The sequence below is a fragment of the Aphelocoma coerulescens genome, unplaced genomic scaffold (assembly GCF_041296385.1).
Source record: "Aphelocoma coerulescens isolate FSJ_1873_10779 unplaced genomic scaffold, UR_Acoe_1.0 HiC_scaffold_63, whole genome shotgun sequence".
In the NCBI taxonomy this organism is placed as follows: Eukaryota; Metazoa; Chordata; class Aves; order Passeriformes; family Corvidae; genus Aphelocoma; species Aphelocoma coerulescens.
In genome coordinates this window covers 927,980-951,420 of record NW_027183981.1, presented here as the reverse complement: position 1 = coordinate 951,420, position 23,441 = coordinate 927,980, and the positions used below count along the sequence as shown (strand labels likewise).

The following is a 23,441-nucleotide window of genomic DNA, read 5'->3' as shown; positions in this document are numbered from 1 at the left end:
CCGTGGTGAAGCCCGTTGTGAGGCAGCTGTGCCCCTGCAGCCCATGGAGGGCACGGGGGTGCAGGAATGCACCTGCAGCCCCTAAAAGAGCTAACACCAGAGCAGGGGGATGCCTGAGAGGAGGCTGTGACTGTGTGGGAAGTCGTGCTGGAGCAGGGTCCTGGAAGGATTTGTGACCCTGTGGGGGACCCACATAGGAGCAGGCTGTGCCTGTAGGACTGACCTTGTGGAAGAGTGACCTACCTTGCAGCAGTTTACAGAGAACTGTTGCCCAAGCGATGGGCTCCTGCTGGAGAAGTTCATGGGGAACTGTCTCTTGTGGGATGGACCCTATGCTGGAGTGGGGGGCCAGCAGCAGGAACAATGTGTGATGAACCCATCATAAACCCCCATTCTCTGTCTCCCTTCTTGGGAAGAAGGGAGGGATGGGGAGAAGGTGTTTTTAAGATTTATTTTACTTCTCATGATCCTGTTCTGATTTTGTTAGTAATAAATTCAATTAATATATCTAGTTTGTATCTATTTTTCCAGTAATTGATGAGGGATCTCTCCTGGTCCTTAACTCATGAACCTTTCTCTGTGGTTTTTCTGCCCAGTCCAGTTGCAGAGGGCAGTGATAGAGTGGCTTCGGTGGGTGCCTGGTATGCTGGCAGGATCAACCAACTACACACCCAGATCTTGGCCCCCAGCGCTGTGAGCAGCTCCCCGGGCCGGCTGAGAGCTACCTCTGGCAGGCAGCAGAGTCCCTGCCCTGGCACACAGAGCCCTGAAGCACAGGGATCCTACTCCGCAGGACAGTCCCTGAGCACCCCTGGCTACACCCTGAACGCCCTGGCTGCACAGCTATTCCAAACTTCCCCCCAACAGCCCCCTCCTCACAGATCCCATCAGCCGGGGCTGTGCCAGCTGCAGGAGATGCCTCCACGACCTGCCCCTGCATTGTCCTGCACCCACAGACTCGCCGTGTTCCGCACTGTAATAGTTTGTCCTCCCTTGAGCTCTCCGGGCTTTGACTTTCTTTGCTCTGGCTCCTTCCAGAGCTCTCAACGCTCCAGTGCCCGACACTTCCATCCACCGGCACTTCTGGGGGAGCGATTTACAACACTGGGGGGTCATCGGAGAACGGGGCTCCCCCATTTATTCCCTGTACAGGCGGGACCCCCCCTTCCCCGCCGGACCCCCCCTTCCCCCCGGACCTCTCCCGCTTTTTCCCCGACGGCGAAGGCCCCGCTGTGCCCCCCCCGGCCGGCGACCACGGCGGCGTCTCCAGCCCGCCCGGCCCCTCGGGCAGCCCCGAGACCTCTCTGGTGGCCACGGGCGGCGAGGAAGCCCCGCAGCCCGGTCGCCCCGCGGCCGCCGCTCTGCCCGGCCGGGCCGCCCCTGGGCGGGCGCAGCTCCCGCGGGACAGCGCCCTGCGCCCCGGAGCTCCGCTAGGCGGCGTCCCCGCCCGGCGCGCGCTGCGCTGAGGGGCCGCCGCCGCTTCCCGCCCTTCGGGACCGCCCTCAGCGGCCGCCGAGAGGTGCCGGCGCTGGGCCTCGCTCTCCCGCCCTTTTGTCGGCGCCATGGAGAAAGAAAACCGGTTTAAATTGTTCGTGCCGCCGCGCCTGAGCGCTGGGCAGGTGTCTGCGGGCAGATCCCAGGTGAGCGCTCAGCCGCTGAGGGCGGCCCACCCTCCCCCGGCCGCCCCCTCGGGCTGTGCTGCTCTGCAGGCCGTGGCTGAGCAGGGGGCGGGGGTAAAGTGCAGGGGCCCTTCCCCAGGGACACGGGGCCAGTTCTGTGCCCGGGGAGTGCCCCGGCAGAGCCCCAGCCGGAGCACACACACAGAGCACGGGCGGGACGGCTCCTGCGCTGGACTAATTTCTGTGCATATGCCTACACTAGTGCCGAGGTACCATCTTCAGTCTGAATTTCAAAGACTTTTGCTTTTATTTTCTATCAACACTGAAGGGAATTATCTTCTCGATCATCTGCTCTGTATTGTAACTATGCATCACCAATGATAAATCCGCGTTTGATACGGGTAATTCAGCACAGAGAGCGAGCAGTGCCCCACTTAGATGCTCACACTGGCGTTGATGTCTTGCTCTCACCAGATCAAGTGTGCAGTGAAAATGTTCTGTCCCCACACTGAGTTATTGGAATTCAACAAGTTATTTTTTCATGTCGAAGTTCGTTATGAAATATGTTGAGATTCAAACGGGATATTCTGACAGCAGATGAGCTACGCTGTTTACAGGACATACTTCTGTGACTTAAAAACCTTGTAAAATGATATTTTCATTCTGAAACATAATCAGATATGGTTTAGAACTGCTCTTGGAAGTAAAACAAAAAACAGATATCAACTACTGGTCTTCAAAAAAGTAATTTGGCTTCCTGAGTCCTTTACCATGCACCAGTGCACAGACAGGCAGGAGCTGCTGAGTCCCCTGCATTGAAAGCTTCCCCTTTGGCCACAGTCTATAAAGCAAACTGCAAAAGACCCACAGTTCTATAAACCAGTGTGAAGTAAGAAACAAGCGAGTTCCAAACCCATTACCAGTACCTTGGGCTTTGAAAATTGTGGGCAGCTGCTTTATTAATGAAAAATTCTTTTCCCACATCATCTGTAGGGGTTTTTTTTTCTGGATTTAATAATCCTTCTGTACAAATCTACCCATAAAAAACTAATTTTGAAATTTGTGCAGGGTTTTAACAAATACTCGGATGATGGTTTTAAGTTGCCATTCGATATGTCGAACCGTGGCGAAATCACTGATTCAGGTAAGACTAAAATAACCATTTGCTATCCACATTCTTTAAATTTTTTTAATATTGTTGAGTTTTAATTTTTGTGAGTAGTCTCACGGTTTCATATCTGTAACACTGTTAAATACAGTTTCACAGTTACTTTTTTTAGAAATACATTGATGAAAATATCTTCATGTTTCAGATACGATTTCACAGCAAGTAAAACTTTGCTCTGAAGTGGATGAAGAGGTCAGCTAAGTATCAACTCTGCATATGTAATTTCTTGGGGTCTTTTAAATTTCTTCCCAAACAGTGCCTAAAGCATTATTCAGTAGATATTTCAGTGCTAAAGGAAGTAGTCAAAAGAGAATAATGTTTTCTGTCTCCTGTTTAAAGCTGAATCACTTAGAGGAGATATTTGTGATTTAGTGAACATACCTGGAGACAAATCTTTAAAAGTTGATTTGAAGAATTTTTATTGTTGTTTTTTCTTTTTTTGAAGTGTCTGTGAAGTCGCGAGTTTTAATCAGAGTAAGATTTAAACACTTAAGTATCCTTGTGGAACTGGTTCTGAATAGTCTCTTGAGGGGCAGAAGGATTGATGTCAGAGTATTCTTTGGAAAACTGAAGTAGATTATCCCAATTGCCTTGTCTGGCTTTATTTTATCTATAAAACAATGAATTTAGTGATTTCCTCAAGCACTGGATTCTTTTCACAGCATCTTTACCAGCATATTTCTGCTTTAGCACAACTCAGTAAAGCTTACTTTTTTGCAATAGCTTCTGTACTTTGCAGCTACAAAACGCTTTTTGCTGCCACAAAATAAAACACATTTCTTGCACTCCTCCTGTTGATTTTCATATCCCTGACAACTAGACTTTTTTTAATCCTAGCAGCTATTAAAGTCCCATCAGGACTGCAACAATATTGTGATGCAGCCAAAACAAGGATGGTGATAAGGGGCCATCGTAAGTAAACCAAACTGCCCAGTGGGCTTGTGTGCTGCTCTTACCTGCCTCGAACACTGGTGCAGCGCTGTTTGTACAACGCTTTCAAGGTGTTCTGAGAGCACAAGGGTGAGTGGTTTTTCTTCCTGCTCTCTGTATGCCTTAACGGCCGTATCACAGGTACTCTTGGGCAAAATCTCTGAAGCTGCTTTTACTTAACTCAGCAGTGTCTGTCAGAAGGAGAGGAAAGAAATGGTGTGAAGAACCTACGAGAAGGAATTTTGGCTCCACTGATAATTCTAGAAAAACTTTTATTGATTTTGGTGGACTGCATGTCTTTAAGACCATCTATTTGGTGATGTCTGAAGGCACTTTGGGATATTTCATTGTGTTTGTCTCCTATGTGCTCTGTAATGCCTTTTGATGCATACATAGTGGATGCACAAAGATTTTAACTTCGGCTCCTGGTCATATATAAGCTTATATCACCATCTGTGGAAAAATATTACTCTTGTAATGTTCCTAAGAGATAAATATGTTCTCTACAACAGTATTAATTAAATAGTATTCGAGATTAAATTGTGGAACCCATTTTAATAGAACACAGAAACAACGAATGAATTGTTCTCAAAACTCTACAAAGAGGCTGAGAAGATCAAGCAGTGGAAATTGACTGTGGAATCAGAGCTAAACCAGAAAGAAAGAAAACTCCAAGAAAATATAAAGATTATTGAAGCACAGAATAAAGCCATTCAAGAACTGCAGGCCAGTATTGTATAATGTACATTGAGCAGATGAAGTTAAGTGCTTCCTGATTTAGTATGACAATATTATTCGTACAGTTAAATATTAAAGAATGTGGCAGTTTGGTTTGTGCCTTGAGAAAATGGTTATTTTGAGAAGGTGTGTGCACCAGTCCCATGTGAATGTGTGTATACCTGTAAGTGTCTCAGTTGCTGGTAAATTGTTGTTCATTACTACATCTTTCATGCAAAAGATGACTCAACATGTAATACCAGGTAAAACAGACTTCTCTCTACTGATGCCCAAAATTACTTTTCATTGTGGGATTTGAGAAGTCAAAGTGTATTTCTAATATATTTTTCAATAACAGTGTCCTTTTGCATTTGTTCCCTATGAAATTAGTTTGAAAATGAAAAACTCCATTTAAAACTGGAAGATGAGATATGTGAAAATAAAGATCTCTTGAAAGAGTAAGTAATACAACCAAATATATATTTTTGTGGTGAAAATTATCAGTTTTCATGTGGCCAGTTTCATATAGCTGCTAAATTGTGAAGGTCATTTACTCCTTAGGTACATAAAGTACTGTGCACTCTGTGAAAACATATGGTATTTTTCCCTCTTTTAGAACTACTGCTTTGAGGCATCTGTGTAATCTGCTCAAGGAAACCTGCACTCATTTCACAGAGAAGACCAGCAAATGTAAATGCTTTTTTATTTTTGATTTATGAGAGTAAATGTACTTCTAGCTTGCTCTAAATTCATGAACAGAAAAAAGTTCTTGTGCTGTTCCAGATATGTTTTCCAGTTGAGATCAACTGGATGGCTCTTAAAATGAGAAGTGACTTTTATGTGGCTCACAAAATTAGAAGTGAAGCCACAGGTCTAACACAGATTTGCTTTGTAATGCTAAATCCAGAGGATTTTTGAAGCCAGTATAATTGTTGGCTCAAAGGTTCCAAGCCTGGGAGCTGTTTGGGTGCCGAAACACTGATACAGATTTGAGGCAGTGTCAACACCCCTGATTAGCCACTGGCAGCCCCTCCATAGCAGTGCAGGTCTCCTCAGGTCTGGTTGGCCCATTGAAGGTTCTCAGTCCCATCCAGATACTGTGAATATATTAAGACATATGAAGTGGCACTTCATGCCTGTTTTTAGACTGTAGAATGTACTCTATATTCCCAGCACTCTTTAACAAATTTCCAGAGCTGGCATTTCCTCCTGTTTGGAGCAGTTACACATTTGTGGGGAAAAAAGGTCTCAAACCCAAGGCACAATGAGTAACTAGAATGCTTCTCATGAAACTGAGCAAGCCAAAACAGCTGGATAACTTAATGAAGTTTAAATTCCTGAGGTTTTAAAACATGTTCATGATTGGGAGTTTTACTTTATATGCAATTTAGAATTGTTATTATAATCTTTAAAATTTTATTAACTTGATCCTGGACACTTAAGAAGTGCCTATTTCTTTTTAGCCTTAATTCTAGAAACACCTGTATATAGATGTACTGTTCTTTTTTGATAGCTGTGTTTCTTATGTTCTCTTCTACAATTATTTTCTTATGGAAAAATAGTATCAATTACAAAAGTGAAAGGAAAGAAGGAAAATACAGACATGGAGGTGTTGCAATTTTATAATGGCAGTTCTGTGGCCATAGGTATCTCTGCTGATAGGAAGAAATTCAGTGCTAAACCCTACATTACAGTTTATAAAATACTAACAGTTTTGATACATTATTATTCAACAACATTAATACTATAAGAATTAATATAGTTACATAAATTGATCGAAAATTACACTTTTCACAGAAAAAAATACAGTGGGAAGGAAATTTAAAAGCTGAGCTTGCTTAATGTTTCAATACATTTTCCCTAGATTATATAACTTTTGGCACCCTGTTTCATAATGACTTCTTTTAGTAAGTAAAGAGTTGATAATTCCTTTTCTAATTCATTATGCTGATTAAGGATAATGACTTGGACAGCTGGTGTTCTTTTTCAAAAGAAAAACTTTCTTGTACATTCTTGCTTTGATAGATGAGCAGGAAAAAGAAGAAACAAGACAATTGTATGAGGAGCTTCATAGCAACATGGAAGTAAGTATCAAGTGAGCTTGATAAAAGGAATGTGATTTATGTGGGTATGCTGAGCTGAGTTACATGTTTATGTTGGGATACTATTTGTATCATTGTGTGTGTATCATGTAATGTGTGATGCAGGAAGTCAGGTTTTCAGTCCCTTTCAAGAATTATTTTTTTATTATATCAAGCACATTCACTGGAGAAAGTGCAGCAGAGCAGTGTGTGGGATGTAGATCCATGTGATCTGTCTGATATGTGCTTAGTGCTGGGTGATTGCCAGAACTTCTGTCGTCTTTTTGGACTCCGTTTCACCTACCTGGTGATTTCTCAGAGTGGCTGAGGTTGGCAGCAGCCTCTGGAGAACTTCCAGGGTTTCCAATATTGAACTTCAAATATTATATTTTGTTTTTAGAGACTGACAGTGGCATTTGAAGAGCTTCGTGTGCAAGCAGACAATGACAGATTGGAAATGAATTTCAAATGTGAGATTCTGTTTATTGTGTTTATGCTGCTGGCTTAACAATTCTGTACTTCATAGCTTTTAATACACATGCAGTGTCAGGGCAGACAGATGTGAAGTGCTCAAATGGTGGGCGGGTCACACTGAGACACTGGGACCCTCTTTTATTCATGCTGCCTGTATTCACTGCCTGGCCCCTTCTGTTGTTGTTCCACTGGGCCAAATTTGGAACTTTATTTTTCAAATAGGCACTCAAAGTCCAAGTTTTGACTGTGAAGTACAGTCTAGAGTGCAATACTTATTTGATGTAGTTAGTTTATTTAAATGATAATGCACTAGTGTATAGCTATGGAAACTTTAACTAAATGCTCTCACTCTATATGTGTAGGCTACTATGTTCCTGTTTCATTTTCATGTGTTCTTTTCTGTTAGTTTCTTATAACAGACATGGAGTAATGAACTAATTCTGTGGAAATCAAAGATATTTTGATTATAAAATCAAACATTGCCTCAACAGTTACTCTTAGGAAACAAATTGTACAGCTGTACAATTACAAGCAATTGTAAACTGGAAATTGTATTGAACTTGAAGTATATTTCAGCTAGAATGTTAACTATGGATATTACTGTATCTTGAAAGTAAAAGAAGAAGCAGAAAAAGTGGACAAGTTTGAAAAGGAATGCAAACTGGAAGTCAGTCAGAAGGAAAAGCAGGTTTGCTCAGTTTTACCATCTAATATGTACAGCTTTATTTGTGATTAAGGGGCAATGCAAGAACCAAGGAGTGTTTCTGGGCGTTAGTAAAAAAGACAAAAATAACAGCTGAAGCTGCATTTAAGTCAGATTCTGTTAAGTTTAGTGATGTTTCAGTACCTTTAGTCTGCTGGAATTCATGGTTTGATTTTGAACTGGAGAACTTTATTATTTAGAGTAACATGAGTTGATCAATATTTGGCTAAGATCAACAGCTTTATCTAACTTCCTGACAGCAGTATGTCTTCTTATCATACCTGGGATACAAATGAAAATGAGTATCTGTCCTTTTTCCAGACTTCAATATGATGTTTCTTTAATTTTGCTAGATTTCAGCTCTTACCATGCAGAGAGATGAAAAAGATGGTGTAATAAAAGACATCAAGGCTCAGCTGCAGGAATCACAAAATAAGATTGCTGACTTAGTAGAAGCAAAATGTAAGTGTTCTGTCTGCTATGTTTAAATGTAGTTGTTTATAGAAGCATAGGAAACAGGATCATGATAATTTTATTCTGTTACTGGTCAGCAGCAGAATTTTGGGTCCTTGAAGGCCTTATTTTTGTTTGGAACAGAAGCTGCTTATGTGGGATCAGGCTGGCAGGGTAGTTTTTAGGGTGAGTGAAGCAGTGAGAGCTTTTGAAGATTGCAAGGGGAAAATACATTGTTTGGGTTTTGCAAATTTACAGTCAGGCAGGTGCCACTGAGGAAACTTACTTTTCAGAACTTGATTTTCAATATTTTTAAGCCATCTATATTCAAAGTATTTATAGTATATGATATCAGTACCTTTGGTCTATGTTAAATTCTATAAATGTATGTCATTTTGCATTTTTAGCAGCATTTTTTAGTAAATATCCTGGTTTTTTTAAATATTAACATACATCTCTTTTGCTTAGTACATGAAGAAGAAATGTTAAAGGAATCCCAGGTCAGTCAAGAACATTTGAGGGCAGAGCTGGAAGAGGCTAAGATTTCATTGCAAAAGGCAGAGGTACACCTTGCTTATAGTTTTACAGTATAAATAGACTAGATGAGTATTTGCATAAATAATTATGGATACTTTAGATATGAAACAACTGTGGCTGTTTGTTGCAAAACATGTTTAGAAATTTTTTGTATTTGTATTTTTTGAAGGTTACTCAAAAGAGCTTAGAAACCGAGTTCCAGACTACAGTGAAAACATTAATTCAGGTCACTGGAGAAAAGGAAGCACAGGAAGAAGAATGTAAAAAAACTAAGGCTTTGCTTGCAGCCCTAACAGAGGAGTTTGAGATTTCTATTGCCAATTTGAAAAGCTTGCTGCAAAAAGAGCAAAATAGGTAAATTAAAGAGTTTAAATTAAAAGAGTCATCTTACAGGTTGCAGTTTATGACAAAATCAAGAGCAATTGGAAATGTAGCTGAAATTTGGAGGTTTTTTGACACAGTGGTCTAAATGCAGAGAATTTAATGTATTTTTTTTAATTTGTGCTGGTCAATAATTGTCTACAAAAAAAGTAAATTTTTGCCCCCTCCAACTTTCATAATTCTGTCTTTAAGAAATACAGATTTCTGTAAGTATATATTTGCTTACTTTTATGTCTGCTGTTCTGAAGCTGTAAAAGTGAAATTTGATGCGTGTTGAGGGCAGCTATATCATCTGCCTGTTGAAAGGTAAATGTTTTTCAAGTACTTAGTGGTAAGACTTTATCTTATTGTCCTTTAAGTTTCAAATGCAGTGCTTTGTACTATACATTCAGGGTTTTTAAATTACCATTTTCTTAGATTAGAGAAACATGAAGATGAGTCAAAGCTGCTTACCTTGGAGCTCCAAAATAAGTCTGCTGAACTGGGTAAGGCTTGTAGAAAGGCAGAAAATGAGCTAGGCAGTAATAAAAATGTTTTCTGCTGTTTTCTGGAAATGGACTGTCTCTATTGCTTGGAGAAATGATCTTACAGTACCTGTACCTGTCCGGAATGTTTAAATTTATTTTTACTCATCTGACTCCCTTTTCTTTGGTGGTCATTGATACTGTCAACAGCCAAAGGGCAGTGCTATGCAGAGCTCCAATGGTAAGTCCATCCATGCATGAATTCTCATGGAAGTAATTTTGGTTTCCAGCTAAAACCAGTAGCACTGCAGGTGCCAGGAGTGATTTCTGTAGCTTGTAGCAGAGATCAAACCCTCCCATTAAGGTTTCTGTAGACCTTCCCCATGCTGGATGTGGAAGGACACTAGCAGGGGTTTTCTAAATACTGCTTTGATATCCTGTGGTTTCTAGGGATGTGCTCCTGAGCCCCCAGAGTAAGAGATTTGCCTTCAGGACTGTTTTCCTGCTGTGCAGCACATGACCCTAGATCTCATCTGACAGATGAGGAATGTAATTGGATGTCTCTGTATACATTGAGGGCATCTGTAGAGAAGTGTTCAGAAGTGAACTGGTAATGCTTGTCTAGAACAAGGCAAGATGAGACCTGTGAGAATTGCACACCAAACACAACCTTGGTGTTGAGTACTTGCAAAAACCAGTATTGTGAATGTGCACATAGAAAACATTTGGAAGTTAGTAATAACTGGTTTCTTTTTGCAGCATATCCATGTGAGTACCTTCAGCAGTTCAAGGTTTTTTTTTTTTTCTGGAGCAATGCAGATGCATCAATACTTGGAGAATACTCTGGTCTTACAGTCCATGGCTTATTTGAAGCTGTAATTGTGGAGCATATAATAGGCTCTGAATTTTATTTAAGATAAATTTCAGATAAGTTTCTCTTCAGATACAGATTTGCTAATGTCTTTCTTAATCCTATTTCAAGTCTACATTTAAATTAAGTCATAAATTAGCTTCACAATTTCTGAACTTGATCCAAGAAATTTTGAGAACTGGGTATTGCAAAAGGATAAATATTTTATACTGCCTGCTAAATATGAAAAATTATTTCTGTTCCATTAATTTTACATTACATGTGCTGTAGAAGAGATGACTAAACTAAAATGTGACAAAGAAGTGCAACTTGAAGAGCTGTCAGCAACTCTGGTAAGTGTTCATTTTATTAGTCTTATAGCATTTGCTCTTCATATGAAATTCCTCTTGCTTTGTATCTTAAATGCCATAAATGAACACAGTCTAGTCTACCTTAACATTTCTACTAACCTTCCTCACACACAATTTCAGTGTTTTCTTTGAAGAACTTGTTTATTGCCACTATTGTTTCTTGTCTGATGTGTTTTGGTCTTTCTTGTCTCCTATGTTTTTGGTTTTTCTTGTCTCCTGTGTTTTGGTTTTCCTTGTCAAGATTTTTAGTTATTTCCTTCATTTATGCATATTCAAATGCCACTCCCTCTGGATATAAAGTTTTCCCATTTTTTTCTTACTTATAGGAAGGTAATTAGCTCTGGCCTCTGTGAATCCTACTGTACTGTGACAAAGGTCCATTTTCTGTCATAGAAGTCTAAGCTGTATGAAGTACACTCTTAATAGACGTTTATTTTCATTATTATTTTATATTTACAAGTCTAACAAGAAACTGTATCAACTAAAGTTAAGATAGTGTGAAACCAGGTGTGCATTTTACCATGTCTTCTTGTTCATTATAATCTGTGCATTGAGTGTGCAACTGAGTTTCACTAGTTTTCTGAAATGGGAAAATTTGGGCTTCTACTGAAGAAGGATCTTGAGGCTACTGTAGAAAATTTGCAGACAGAAAAATTTGGAGAGAGAAATGAAAATGCACTCCAAATCAGAGAGGTCTGAAAAAGGGCAATAGTAACATGTTTTTATAAATAGTGAAGTTACACATCATAACTTGTATACAAGTACATAAGCAATAGCACACAGAGCAGTGTCTCACCTGAACTGCTCTGCTCGTAACAGTGACAGCAGATCCTCTATCCTCCTGTATAGAGGAGCCTAACTGCTGCCCCTTGCATTCCTACAGTAGCTGTACTAAGGATAAGGACACAGCCCTGTTGATTGCCTTTCTATTCTGACATGTAGTACTGGATGTTTATTTAATCTTTTTAATTTAGATGAATGCAAAAGCGTATGAAGTCTGAAGCAAATGTCTTTATTTAAAATTATGTCCAAGGAATCTAATTTAGTAATTTTGCAGATTAGTTAATTAGACTCACAACAGGGGACATGTACAGCACTGGTACCAGAGTTCACTGTCTCCCACACCACTTCCATATCCCACCAGAGATCTGTACAGATACAGTCTGGATAATCCATGACATGGATGTTTGTTGTTTGGTTCTTCTGAAAGCCTTGTGCTGTCAGTTAATGTCTGATAACTTTCAGGAGTTGTAGTTTACACACATATACTCAAAACTCTTCCTTTTCCTTTTGCAGAAAGAAATCCATGATTTGAAAGTACAACTGACTAGTACAGCTGAAAAGGAACAAGATTATTTAAAGCAGCTTTTGACTCTGAAAACAGATCTTGAACAAGAGGCGTATGACCATTTTGAAAATATAGTATATAATATTTTCGGTGCTATATAGAAGTTACTTTAATACACAGTGAAATGAACTACGATTGTTTTCTAATGAAAATTTTGAACCTCACAGTATGACATTAATTATATATTTACATTTGTAATTGCACTTTCTCTATTTGTAGGTATTCTATGGAACATGCAGTTGTTCCATATCTCTGTGACCTAGTTAACAAGAAGAGAAAGTTTCTGAATTCATTGTTAATCCTGCTTTGAACTACATCATCTTCAGTAACCATTATATTTATATAAAAGTTGACTCTGGTTTTCTTTCCTTCTTCTGTCACCTTTTTGTATGACTGTGACTTTGCCGCAAAGCTTATATTTGTAGATAAAGGCCTGGACTTTTTTCAGCATGGAGTAACGCTTGATAATATGTAAATTTAACTTAAAAGGAGATTTCAAAATGCATGTTCTTATTCCTTTTGGCCATTTATTTTAAATTAGGTTAAAGAATGAACAACTAACAGTGTATCTCAATAAGCTCTCACTAGAGAAAGAACAAATAACACAAGAGAAGAATGGTGTGGCTGCAGAACTCAAGAAACTGCAAGAAAGACAAGAGGCAAGTTGTAAACTTCCAGCTTTTTTTAAAGGACAATACTCAATTTGAACTATAAATCAGATGGTAAACTGCAACATGACATGGTTCTGTAGAGTATTTGAACTATTTTTTGTGTTTGATTTGGAAAGGAAGTGTAGCTGCACTTGTGAATAAGGCAGGCCAGTGTGCTTTGAATGGCTTTGAATTTTTTTAAGAAGTCACTTTTAATATTATTTCTTTGCTGACATGGGTCTTTATTTAGGATAGTAAGAAAAAAGACGAAAATACAAAGCAGTTAGTTGAACACCTAGAAGAGGAAAATGGCCAGCTAAGGCAAGTGAAAACAAATATTAGTATCCGATGTTGTTAAAGGGAGTAGACTCACATAGTTGTGTTCATATGCTGCTTTATGTGATTTTTTTGATAAATGTTTTTCTAGATTATATAGCTAGACAGAAACTACTCAGTATTGCTGTTGGCCAAGTAGAAATTTTCTCAGATTAGAAATACCTATTGCTACAGGAACAATTTTTGCCATCATTTTATATTACATAGAAAGAGCTGTCCTGTTTTGCATTAGACATCTTAGGTGTGAAGGAAATGAAACTAGCAGTTCAAGATTATGGATTAAATGTGAAAAGGCAAAACTGGCAAGTGTTACTCTCTGCAGAAGTCTCTGTACCATCAGTTCAATAGACAGGCAACCTCCCATGTTTCATAGCTGCATTATGATATTCCAGGTTAGGATGTATTTTCCTTAGGTTTGGTGGAACACCTTTTCCTACTTAGAGTATAGACAGTTCACATATTGACTTAGTAGGCACGTTGCTTCATTTTAAGAACATTTTCATTGAGTAGCTTATGAAGTTCCTATCAACATTAGCAGGTCTTTTTAGAAAATAAAATACAGGTTTATTAGCAGTACTGAGAAGAAGTTAAAGGTAATAAGTAAATATTTATTAATGCTTGTTAATTTGCCCCTTAGAAATGAACTGGAGTCTTTGAAGGAGAAAATGGCAAAGACAGGTGAAGAGATTAAAAGTAAACTGGATGAAAGAGAAGAAAATGTACGTCATGTCACGTGCTTTGTCATGAACATATATAACCATAACCTGTAGGACGGAATCTAAATGTAAAATGTTTGTTGGGATTTTTTCTGCAAAGCTCTGCCTGGGGGATGTGATTTCTGCCAGAGGCTTTCTTTTCACAGCTGCTGCCAGTTGTGTCATTGTGTGCCCACATGGTGAGCCCTATTATTTTAAAAGACAAGGACAATCACTGGGATGTTTAGTCTCTGCTTGGAAGTCTAATATTAAAGATTTGTTAGATTTCAGGCAGAGAACCTGCTTTTCTTTCATACACCCACTGACTGATGGATGGACTCTGGATTAGCTTTTTATATGTAATGTGAGTTTTAGCTTAAATAGATTCAAATATTTTTACTTTCTTTCTGTAGTTTCAAAGCAACCTGGATTTTTTAGCACTAGAATGGATTTCAAAATTTCATTGTAAAGGTCAAAGATTTACAATTGTCATTCCAGTTTAAGAGTACTGAAAACAAAATTTCAAGATAGAAAAAGCAGCTGAAGATTCTAGAAAATAATTGGGAAAATTCGTTTTTTCATGGATTGTAGGGAACTTCATACAAGTTAATTTTTAAGTTGTGAAGATACTGGGTTTTTTTTTCTTCTTCTTTCTTAACTCCACAACCACTAAGGAACTGGTTCACTGCTATTAATTAACATCTTGTAGTACTTTATGGCTAAAACTCCAGTCATTGTAACTTGTCAGCTTGTGTTTAGTCGCACAGGAATAAACCAGACTGGTGCAAATGCGTGTTTGAGAATGTTGACAGGAATCGCTAACACAGGGAGTAATTTTTAGGACTTACTAATTAATGTTTGAAATATTTCTTTCAGATGAATAATTTAAAGAAACAGATGGAAAATAAAACCAAATGTATTGAAGAGTTGCAGCAGGAGGTGTGTAGAGATTTTAAGTCACAAATACGTAAACACATGGTATTTTGGGGTTTACTTTTCAACATTTTTTGTCTGCTGTGGTATCTTTAGACACACCTTTGTAATTTTAAAATTTTCCTTTCTTATCCTAATTCTGAATAAATTAAGGAGTCATCTTTGGAATGACTTGATTTGTTAAATTATCCCTAATTTGAAAAAATCAATTACAAAAATAATAGCTTTAATAAACTTCTACTTTTTTCATTTAGTAAGTAGTATTATTATGTACTTGTAATTAGGGCCTGTCTCAATTACCTCTAGTAGAAAAGAATTCTGCACTAGCACAAATTGTAGTAACTTCACTGTAAAAATATGTAACTTGTATTTTTTGTCATGACATCTTCACACCTTCTGTCAGCAGCACTTTAGTTTTAATTCCCATTCTGCACCTCATTTGTTATTCTCTGTTGATGCCCAGGAGAAGTCTTTCATAAGCTCATGAAGAAACAGTATTATTACAATAATTAGTTGAGCATTCTTTTGTTTGGAGAATTCTTCTGGAACCTGCACTGCAAAACAGTTATTTGCTTGATGAATGCTGAAATTTTGAAGATTCTGATATTCTTGATGCAGTTAAACCTGTACATAATTCTATTAACTTATTAAAGTACAGTGTTTGTTTTGTTTTATTTCAACAGAATAAGGTGCTGAAAAAGAAAATTACTGTAGAAAGCAAGAAAAACAGTATTTATGAAGGGAAGGTAGGTTTAAATAACACCACGTAGAAGATGAGGTGAGTGTTTTTAAATCCCAGTGTAATTAATGATAATACTTGTTAAATACATTCTGAACATGTTTATGGATCTGGGATACAGGGTTTGCAGGAATGAGCCCATAGTTTTTAGAAGATGCTTCCATTTTTAATCATTGGGCACTGACTACTGGATATTTAAAAGAGATGGACTTCACATCCCAAGGAATTATGTTTCTAATCAGTTCCTTTCTTTTTTTTTCTTTTGTTGATTGTGGACTGAACAGGGTTCAGTAACCCCATTGTAAAAGAAAAGTATTTAAAGGACATACATATATTATTCACTTTAGGCTGTTCTTTAAATGTGTTTTGCAGTGGTAATCCCTCTGATGGGAATATTGTGTCAGCTTTGGGTACTGCACTTGAAGAAAGAAGTGGACTGTTTTGAGGATATTCATAGGAGAAACTTAAAAGGAAAAACTGTAATCAAAATGCACAGCTGAGAGGAAAACGTACCATAAAACCTGTGAAAATCTTACATAGATTTACAAGAGAGGAAATAAAATCTCCATCTGTATTTGTGTTTTTGGAGGAATTCACAGCATTTAGGGTGGCTACTTGGGGCTGTCTTCCACATTGAGCTGTTGCCATTGTTTCTTTGAGTATTTTCTAACTCACTTCAGGCCAAAGTTCAAATCTTTATTCAAAAAAGCTGAACTCTAAATAGGAAACACTTTAATATAATATACTTGAAAAGTAACCAGGTGTTTCCGCTCAAAAATAAGAGGTAAAAAAATCATTAGCGTATTAATTCCTAAACAAATAACAGCAGCAATTCTACATTCTCAAAAGGTGAATAAATTGCAGTTAGAGATGGAAAATATGAACAAGCAACATAAGGAAGCAATTGACATCTATCAAAAAGACATAGAAACAAAAAAAGTGAATGAAAATAAACTTCATGAAGAGGTGAGAGGTGTTCATTTTTACTGCAATTTAAAAATTTTTAATATTTAAAATGTTTTTATGGAGCTTTATTGGCCAGAGTCCTTTCAATCTTCAAGCATTTCAATCTTATCAACAGAAATGGAACTTCTTGTGTATGCCTGTGAGCAAAGCTTTAGTACATTAGGTACATAAGCTGAAGTATTTGAATATGTCTTTGAAAATAAGAACCCAGTTAAAATTTTTTTTTTTTTTGAGATATTCAAAGAAATTCTACTCTTGGTATAAAGTCAGCATAGCTAAATTAGATTATAACTTCTCCCGTATTAGTATTTTTCTGCCCACGCGTTTTTTGATGGTAATGCTAAGAAATGTTAGCATAGAGTGCTTGAAATGGCCTTTTGGCTCAAAGTGCACTTGTCTGCTATGGATGTACCTTTACTCTCTGTTTATTTGCCCATTTTAACTATCTGCATAAAAAATGTCGGATTTGAAAAGGATCTTAAAAGCAAATGAAGACTAAGTGAGACTACATAATTTGCACCCACAGGGGGAAGAAGAAATGAAACTAAGATTGATGCTTTAGGTTTTAACTTTTATATTTTTCAAATTCTGTACTGCTTAGTGTGTTACTCTGAAAGTTCCTTGTAGCCTGTTAATTTCTGCTCTCGTGCTAGGTGGACATAACAAAGCCTCTCTGGGCCTGCTCTCCAAGGACACTTAGGGTGTCCTAGGCCCAAAAGTATAAACCAAAGCCCTGCTAAGGACGGGGGGGGAGGGGGGGAGGGGTAAGCTGAGGGGAAAACTGAAGCTTTAATTGGAGAATTAACCCTGCTACACAAATGAACCAAACCTATAAAAGTGTGCAGAACTTGTGACCTGTTGTCCATCTTGGGTCCATCTTGCCAGTAGCCTCTGGGCCCCAGGGGATACCTTTGAAGGCCTTTTAAATAAATACCTAACTTTATTCCCCTACTCCTGTCTAGTCTCTCTTTCTAGGAGGCCTCTTAAGGCATCAAGATTTAAAAAAAATATATTGTTATGTTTTTGAATGAAATGAAATTTATTACTAACAGGTAGAAAAGATGCGGCTGCTTTATGATGAAGCAACAATGATACAGAGAGAAACTGATATCCGATGTCAGCATAAGATAACTGAAATGGTGGCACTTATGGAAAAACACAAGGTAGGAGATTTTACTGATTGCTGTGATTTGTAATGTGTGATACCATGTTAAGAATCTTTCAAAAATGGAAAAAGGCCTGAATCCGGGAAAAGGAAGCTGAACACATGCTTGACTTTTCATCATCTAAAATCAAATTCATTTTCAGATTTTGAAAACATGCCTATGGGCAGATAAATTCCATTTATCTAAATTTATAGGATGAATTTTTTTTTTTTAAATTCAGACTTCCTTTGTTACCATCTGAATGCAGTATTTTTCAGTATCAGTTTTTGGCCTCTTTCTCTGAGGAGATTACTTAGTGACTGTCAGGAGTTTAGCTTGACACATTTTAGTTTACATTTCTGTTACTCTCTTTTGCAGTATCTTTAGCAGATACCATTAATAACAGTAGCACGGCTGGCTCTCATGTGCTGAACACATATTGCTGCATGGAGATAAAGCAGTCCACAAAATAACACTGCATCGAGCATTTTCTGTTTTACACTTTCTGCAGAAGCATCAGTGTTTGTCCATGGTGCTTTCTAAATCTCCTCAAGAGCCTGGTTGAAAAAATGACTGATGTTTTAAGGGGTAGATCTATAATTGTAACATTTAGTCACATGTTTTGAGTTTGTTGTTGGTTTGGTTTTTTTAACACAGCTTGAATACGATAAAATGGTTGAAGAAAGAGATGCAGAGTTAAAAATATATAAAATTAAACAGCAAAAGCAGTTATCATCAGAAAGAGCACTGGTAAGGAGTACTTTCCAATGTTAAATGATTCAATGGACGGGCTGATGTCCTTAAAGTGTAATGTAATTATAAATGCCATATTTTACTTCTTCCAATTTAATACTTGGGGATGGGTTAACTGTCTGCTTTAGTGGGACTGAACAGTAAAAATCAGCCCACTAATTGTTTGCTTTTATTTTCTTACAGATCTTATTCTGGGCACTAAAAACTCCAAAATGTTTCTAAAAATAAATTGGAGTAGCAGTGTGTTTGTGTCTACTCTTCCAGATAGTGTCATGTTCTGACTTCACAGTTTGAATTGGAAACTTTTGTTTTAAATAGTTTGATTCTGCCCTCTCACCCCTGTTCTCCCAAGTGTTTTAAGGTCTTACCTTGAACACTTCTGGTCGAGTACCTGTTTCTGATAGTACTTCAGTCTTTTTTAAACAAGCTAAAACAAAGCTTCAAGTATAGGGTTGAAAAACAAATAGAATCATGTTTTGTTTCTAATGAGTATACCTGTGTGCCAGTTTGGGCAAATTTGGAAATATATCCTCTGAGAGAAGGCAGGTTACAACCACCCCTCCTCCCACTAGGTTCAGGAAAAAATCAATTTTCCTCGAAGGAAAGTGAAAGAGATAAAACTATTTGTTTAACAAACACACAGGAAAAGGATACTAATGCTAAATAATGAAACCTCTCTCTGTAGAGAGAAAACCTGGGAAAATTTCAGAGTCCTTCCATAGATCTCCCTCCCCCTCCTTGGAGCTGGGATGGGGTGGTGGGCCAAGGCCTCGGTGGAAGGTCCTCCCGATGTATTCTGATGTTGAAACCATCCAGCAGAGGAAAGGGGAAAAAATGAAGTCCCAGGAAAACAAAAGTTCAACTGTCTGTCTGTCTCTCTCTGGAGAAAAAGGAAGTCGAAAGCTGGCTGGAAAGCAAGCTGCTTCCTCCCGCTCCCGCCGCTGCAGAAGCAGACAGGTTTTGCCTCTGTGTCCTTGGAACATGCAAACAAACTGCAAACTGCTTTGAAAAAGTACGCTTTTCTCTCTCCCCTCTCAGGCTCAGTTTAAAGGTATAGAAAGGCACAAAATTAATTTCTGGGCATGGGGCAGTGATATGGGATACACATCATAAAGTCACCCCAAGGCAACCTGTTAATTACTGTCTCACTTTGGACTGTTTTCTTTTTTCTGGGTCATGCATAGTTAACCCTATCCTTTATTTAATTGTTTTCAGGAAAATGAGCTGTCATGTTTGAAAAGTGAACTGTCATCCCTTAAGGAACAACTGAAAGCAGAAATTGAAGAAAAGGTGGAGTTTTTTACTAACTGAGTGGTATGGGTGAGAGGTGTGGTCTGGGCTTGTGCTCTGGGAGAAATTGTATAAGAAATGAAACTGAATAGAAAAATAATGACTTTTGAATGCTGCAGTGGTACTAAACCTGTCATATATTTGTGTAAACTTTTAACAGTATGATTGTAGTCTGTGTTCTGTAGTTACACCAAGAAGATTTTTAACAACTGAATGGAAATAAAATGCTTACTTCCTATCACATAACTCTTTTATAGGAGAATCTTGTAAAAGAACACTCTCGAAATATGAATCCTGAAAGTGAAAATAAACACAAGGTAACTTTAACTTTTTAATTTATTTTAGAATTCAGTCGTATTTATATGTGTAGAATCTAATTGAAGTGCCATGATAATTTATTTGCATTCAACAAAAGACATTGGAATGCTTTTAACTTAAACCTTTTTTAATTTTAGAAAATGCAAACTTATGTTCCTGAGACTCCTAAACCTTGTTTAGATCTAGATGGTGAATCTATTAATGTAAAAAATAAAAAGTCTCCAAATTATATTCCTATGGAAGTCAACACAGTGAAAAAGAAAAAAATGCCTCCTTTGGTACCTGCAGAAAGCCGTTTGGGCTGTCCAACATTGGAGGTTTGTAGCTCCTAACAACGAATTTTTCTCGTTGCATTTTTCTGACTGTATTTCTTACTTCTCTGTAGATGCTTACTTATTTTTTTCCTGGGATAAGAAGGGATCTTAAAAGGTGAGACCATTCCATGGCGATATTAGAGAGCAGTTTGTGGAAGGGCTCCCAGTGTGTCATTTTTCTTGCTCAGTTAATAAATTTCTCCATTATTATGAATCAGTAGCAATTCCTGTCCCAGAGGGATTGTGAATTTAATACTGTCTCTAGAATTGTTTTACTTAGTCTTAAAGGTGTCCATTTGTAAAGGTACTTTTTTCTCTATGGAAGAGAAAAAAGCTTATATAGCTGTAAAAATTGTCAAAGTATCAAAGTATTCCTGACTGCAGAACTTACCCCTCTTCCCTGTCAGGAGTTCGCTTGTGGTTTTCATTTTTGAACAATAGAATCCACTACCATTTTGATGTTATCTTTCTGAAAAAGGACTGCACAGGACCATTGCAATGTTTCTCAGAAGTTTAACTTCTGGTGAAAAGACTATTTTAAGTAAAACCAATCTTGATGTTGCTATCAATCTTTCTCTGAAAGCATTTTCCTGCAATTTTGCTTGTTTCCATTTTCTTAGATGTTTGTTACAGTCCACATGTAGTGGCTAAAGTTCAGAATAACCTGAGTTTCTGCAGATAAGCATAAAGAACTTAGATGCAATGTGCCATGAAATTCAGTTCTTCCACAGCTTCTTGTTCATTCTCCTTGTTTGGCACCAAAAAAGGATATTTCCACCCCATCCCACTTTGTTTGGGTCTTTGCTTCACGTTTGGATGGAAAGATAATAGTTCCACTGCATCTCTCAGGTGTCTTCTTGGACACAGACCGTAAACTGGGTAATGAGTTTGGGTTTAGATTCTATGCTTACCCCATTATAGGAGAAGGGTTCATGAAGGATGTCTGGACTTCAGGCGGCTCTCTTGAAAGCTGTTTATTGCATAGGTGAAGTTACAGCATTTCAGGGAGTGGGTATCCAGAGCCAGCCCTACAGCTGCCAACTCCAGCTGTAGGCATGCCTGAAGCCACTTTCTGTTCAAGTTACAAAGCATTATATACTTTTCTTTGCAGAGTATCTTAACACATAACAACCAATAAGCACCATACACAATACCTTTACATTTGCCTATAGCCTATCATAACTACTACCATCACCATGTTATAGTCATTATTATCCAATCACAAGAGTAAGTAAGTTACAATTTAAGCTTACAGTGGAAAATTCTCAGACCTTTCTTCTTCTTGCTACATTGACATTTCTTATTTGCCTGCCGTATATCTCTCTTTTTGGTAAAGACATGTTTTCTATTTACTTACGCTCTTCTTGAGACTTATTTACTTGGTGAAAAACATGTCTTTGTTTGTAGTCACATACCTTTGTCCTATTCCTAAAAATCTCCTTCCAACTCATCTCCAACCTTTGCCTTCTCAGTTACTCATTGATCACTGTTTCAGCAAAACATCTTTTATTCTATATCAAAACTTGCTTTCATTTCTATCTCATCCTCAGTTTCCACATTCAGAGATCTTTCTGCCAAGCCTACATATCTGTGAAACTTTCTTACCAAACTTTCATCCTCTCCCAACACCCCATAAAACAGAATTTAATAATTTTAAAATTTTCTTTCCCAGACATATATTATGAAGACTCCTCCAATAGATAAACTGCAAAGTGGAAGAAGCACAAACCTGCCTTCAGAGCAGAGCATGAGGAAAAAGCAAAAAGTGCTTATCCGACTGGATAGTGAGTCCGAGAGCTCTGAGCACAGTGACCTCCTGGTAAGAGTCAGAGAACAAATCGTGTACTGAACAGTTCTTTGTGCTCACTGCTGTGTCTAAGAATGGAGATAAAGAGTTTGGGCTTCCACAGTCAAGCAATATTTATGTGTATATTTTTACTTAATTGGTTCTTTCTGGAATTGTAGTTGTATGTACATAATTTACATTCTTTTTATTGAACTGTTATGTCTCATAATGACATCTTAACTTTTTTTTTTCATAGTTTAGTATCCCTAGGGGGAAATAAAAAGTATTTTTTAATATAGTGTGACTAAGTAACTTTTTAATTTATTAGAGCATAGTCTCGGAAGAAGAAATGTTTAAAAAACTGTACAAAGATTATCCTCAGGCTTCGCAGTTACATTCCACAGCACCAAAAAAGGTATGTTAGCCTTTTATAAGATTAAACCAAACAGTTAATCACATTGTTTACAGAAACTAATGGATGGCTTTATTTTCCTTCCTAGGCACCAACTCCATCCAATGTGAAATCTCCAGGCTCTGCAATGAAACTCAAAACCATGAGGAGAGCGTGCGAGGCAGGATGGACTGCTGTGTCCAAAATGGACAGGAAAAGAAAAATTAAAGAAGCTGTAAAGTTCTTTGCTTAAAATGCAGAAGTACCCAGTGCCCTGGCATTACTTCCTAGTGCCACCACAGGGTTGTTATTCTCTCTGAGTTAGTACTTCGTTGCATTTTTCTGTCATACTCAGTGTGTGTAATACTATGTTCATTTCCTTTACACACATAAACTTTATAGATCTATAACTACATCCCCTTGCAGAGCATTTCCCACCTTTCCTCCCTTGTGCTGCAAAATGTTGGGACACAAATTAGTCAATTTTAAATCTTAAAATAAATATAACTACTTAGAAAGTTGTTTCAAAGCTGTTTCTGGCATTAGAAATTCTGGTTTTAAAGAACTTCTGTTCTTCTAAATTTACTCTGTTTTTCTTAATACATAATACTTAGTGAAAGAAATATAGCTGTTAAATGTATGCAATTTTACCTGAAGTCCTCTTGCCTTTTTCCTGCATTTTAACTGCTGTTAGACCTTTATTTTTAGACTGTTTTGTTCTCAGTATGTTAAAACAGTTTTGAAACTTCTAAAATTGAAGTTTCAATAGATTTACTTGTATTCAAAAAGATTTCAGCTTCATAAGGAGTAAAATATGCATGTTGTAAGATTGTGAAAATAGTGTTAAGATGTTGTTAAATTGTTTATCTGAGATATAAAGTGTGGGACTAAATGTTGTTGCTTTAAATATTTGAACACAGACAGAAATCACCAGGCAGCCTTCCTAAGGACCAGCATCTTCTGCCACAGAAGTGTAAGGATAGATTAGAACATTTCTGTATTAATCCTTGGTTAGTCTTAGTTTCACCA

At 37.8% G+C, this 23,441-nt stretch overlaps 1 protein-coding gene across 1 annotated transcript; it reads left to right on the top strand.

Moving 5' to 3' along the window:
- Nucleotides 1-1,490: 1,490 nt before the first annotated feature.
- Nucleotides 1,491-22,930, top strand: SYCP1 (synaptonemal complex protein 1). Its single transcript, XM_068999944.1, has 28 exons — nt 1,491-1,640; nt 2,688-2,763; nt 2,933-2,979; nt 4,279-4,443; nt 4,825-4,892; nt 5,051-5,124; nt 6,460-6,518; nt 6,916-6,985; nt 7,604-7,677; nt 8,046-8,154; nt 8,614-8,708; nt 8,852-9,036; nt 9,481-9,548; nt 10,669-10,730; nt 12,045-12,148; nt 12,638-12,755; nt 12,997-13,067; nt 13,720-13,801; nt 14,654-14,716; nt 15,394-15,456; nt 16,299-16,415; nt 17,468-17,578; nt 18,218-18,310; nt 19,529-19,603; nt 19,861-19,920; nt 21,908-22,054; nt 22,350-22,436; nt 22,522-22,930. The coding sequence occupies exons 1-28, from the start codon at nt 1,563-1,565 to the stop codon at nt 22,663-22,665; spliced, it is 2,565 nt and encodes an 854-aa protein (XP_068856045.1). The 5' UTR covers nt 1,491-1,562; the 3' UTR covers nt 22,666-22,930.
- The last annotated feature ends 511 nt before the right edge of the window (nt 22,931-23,441 follow it).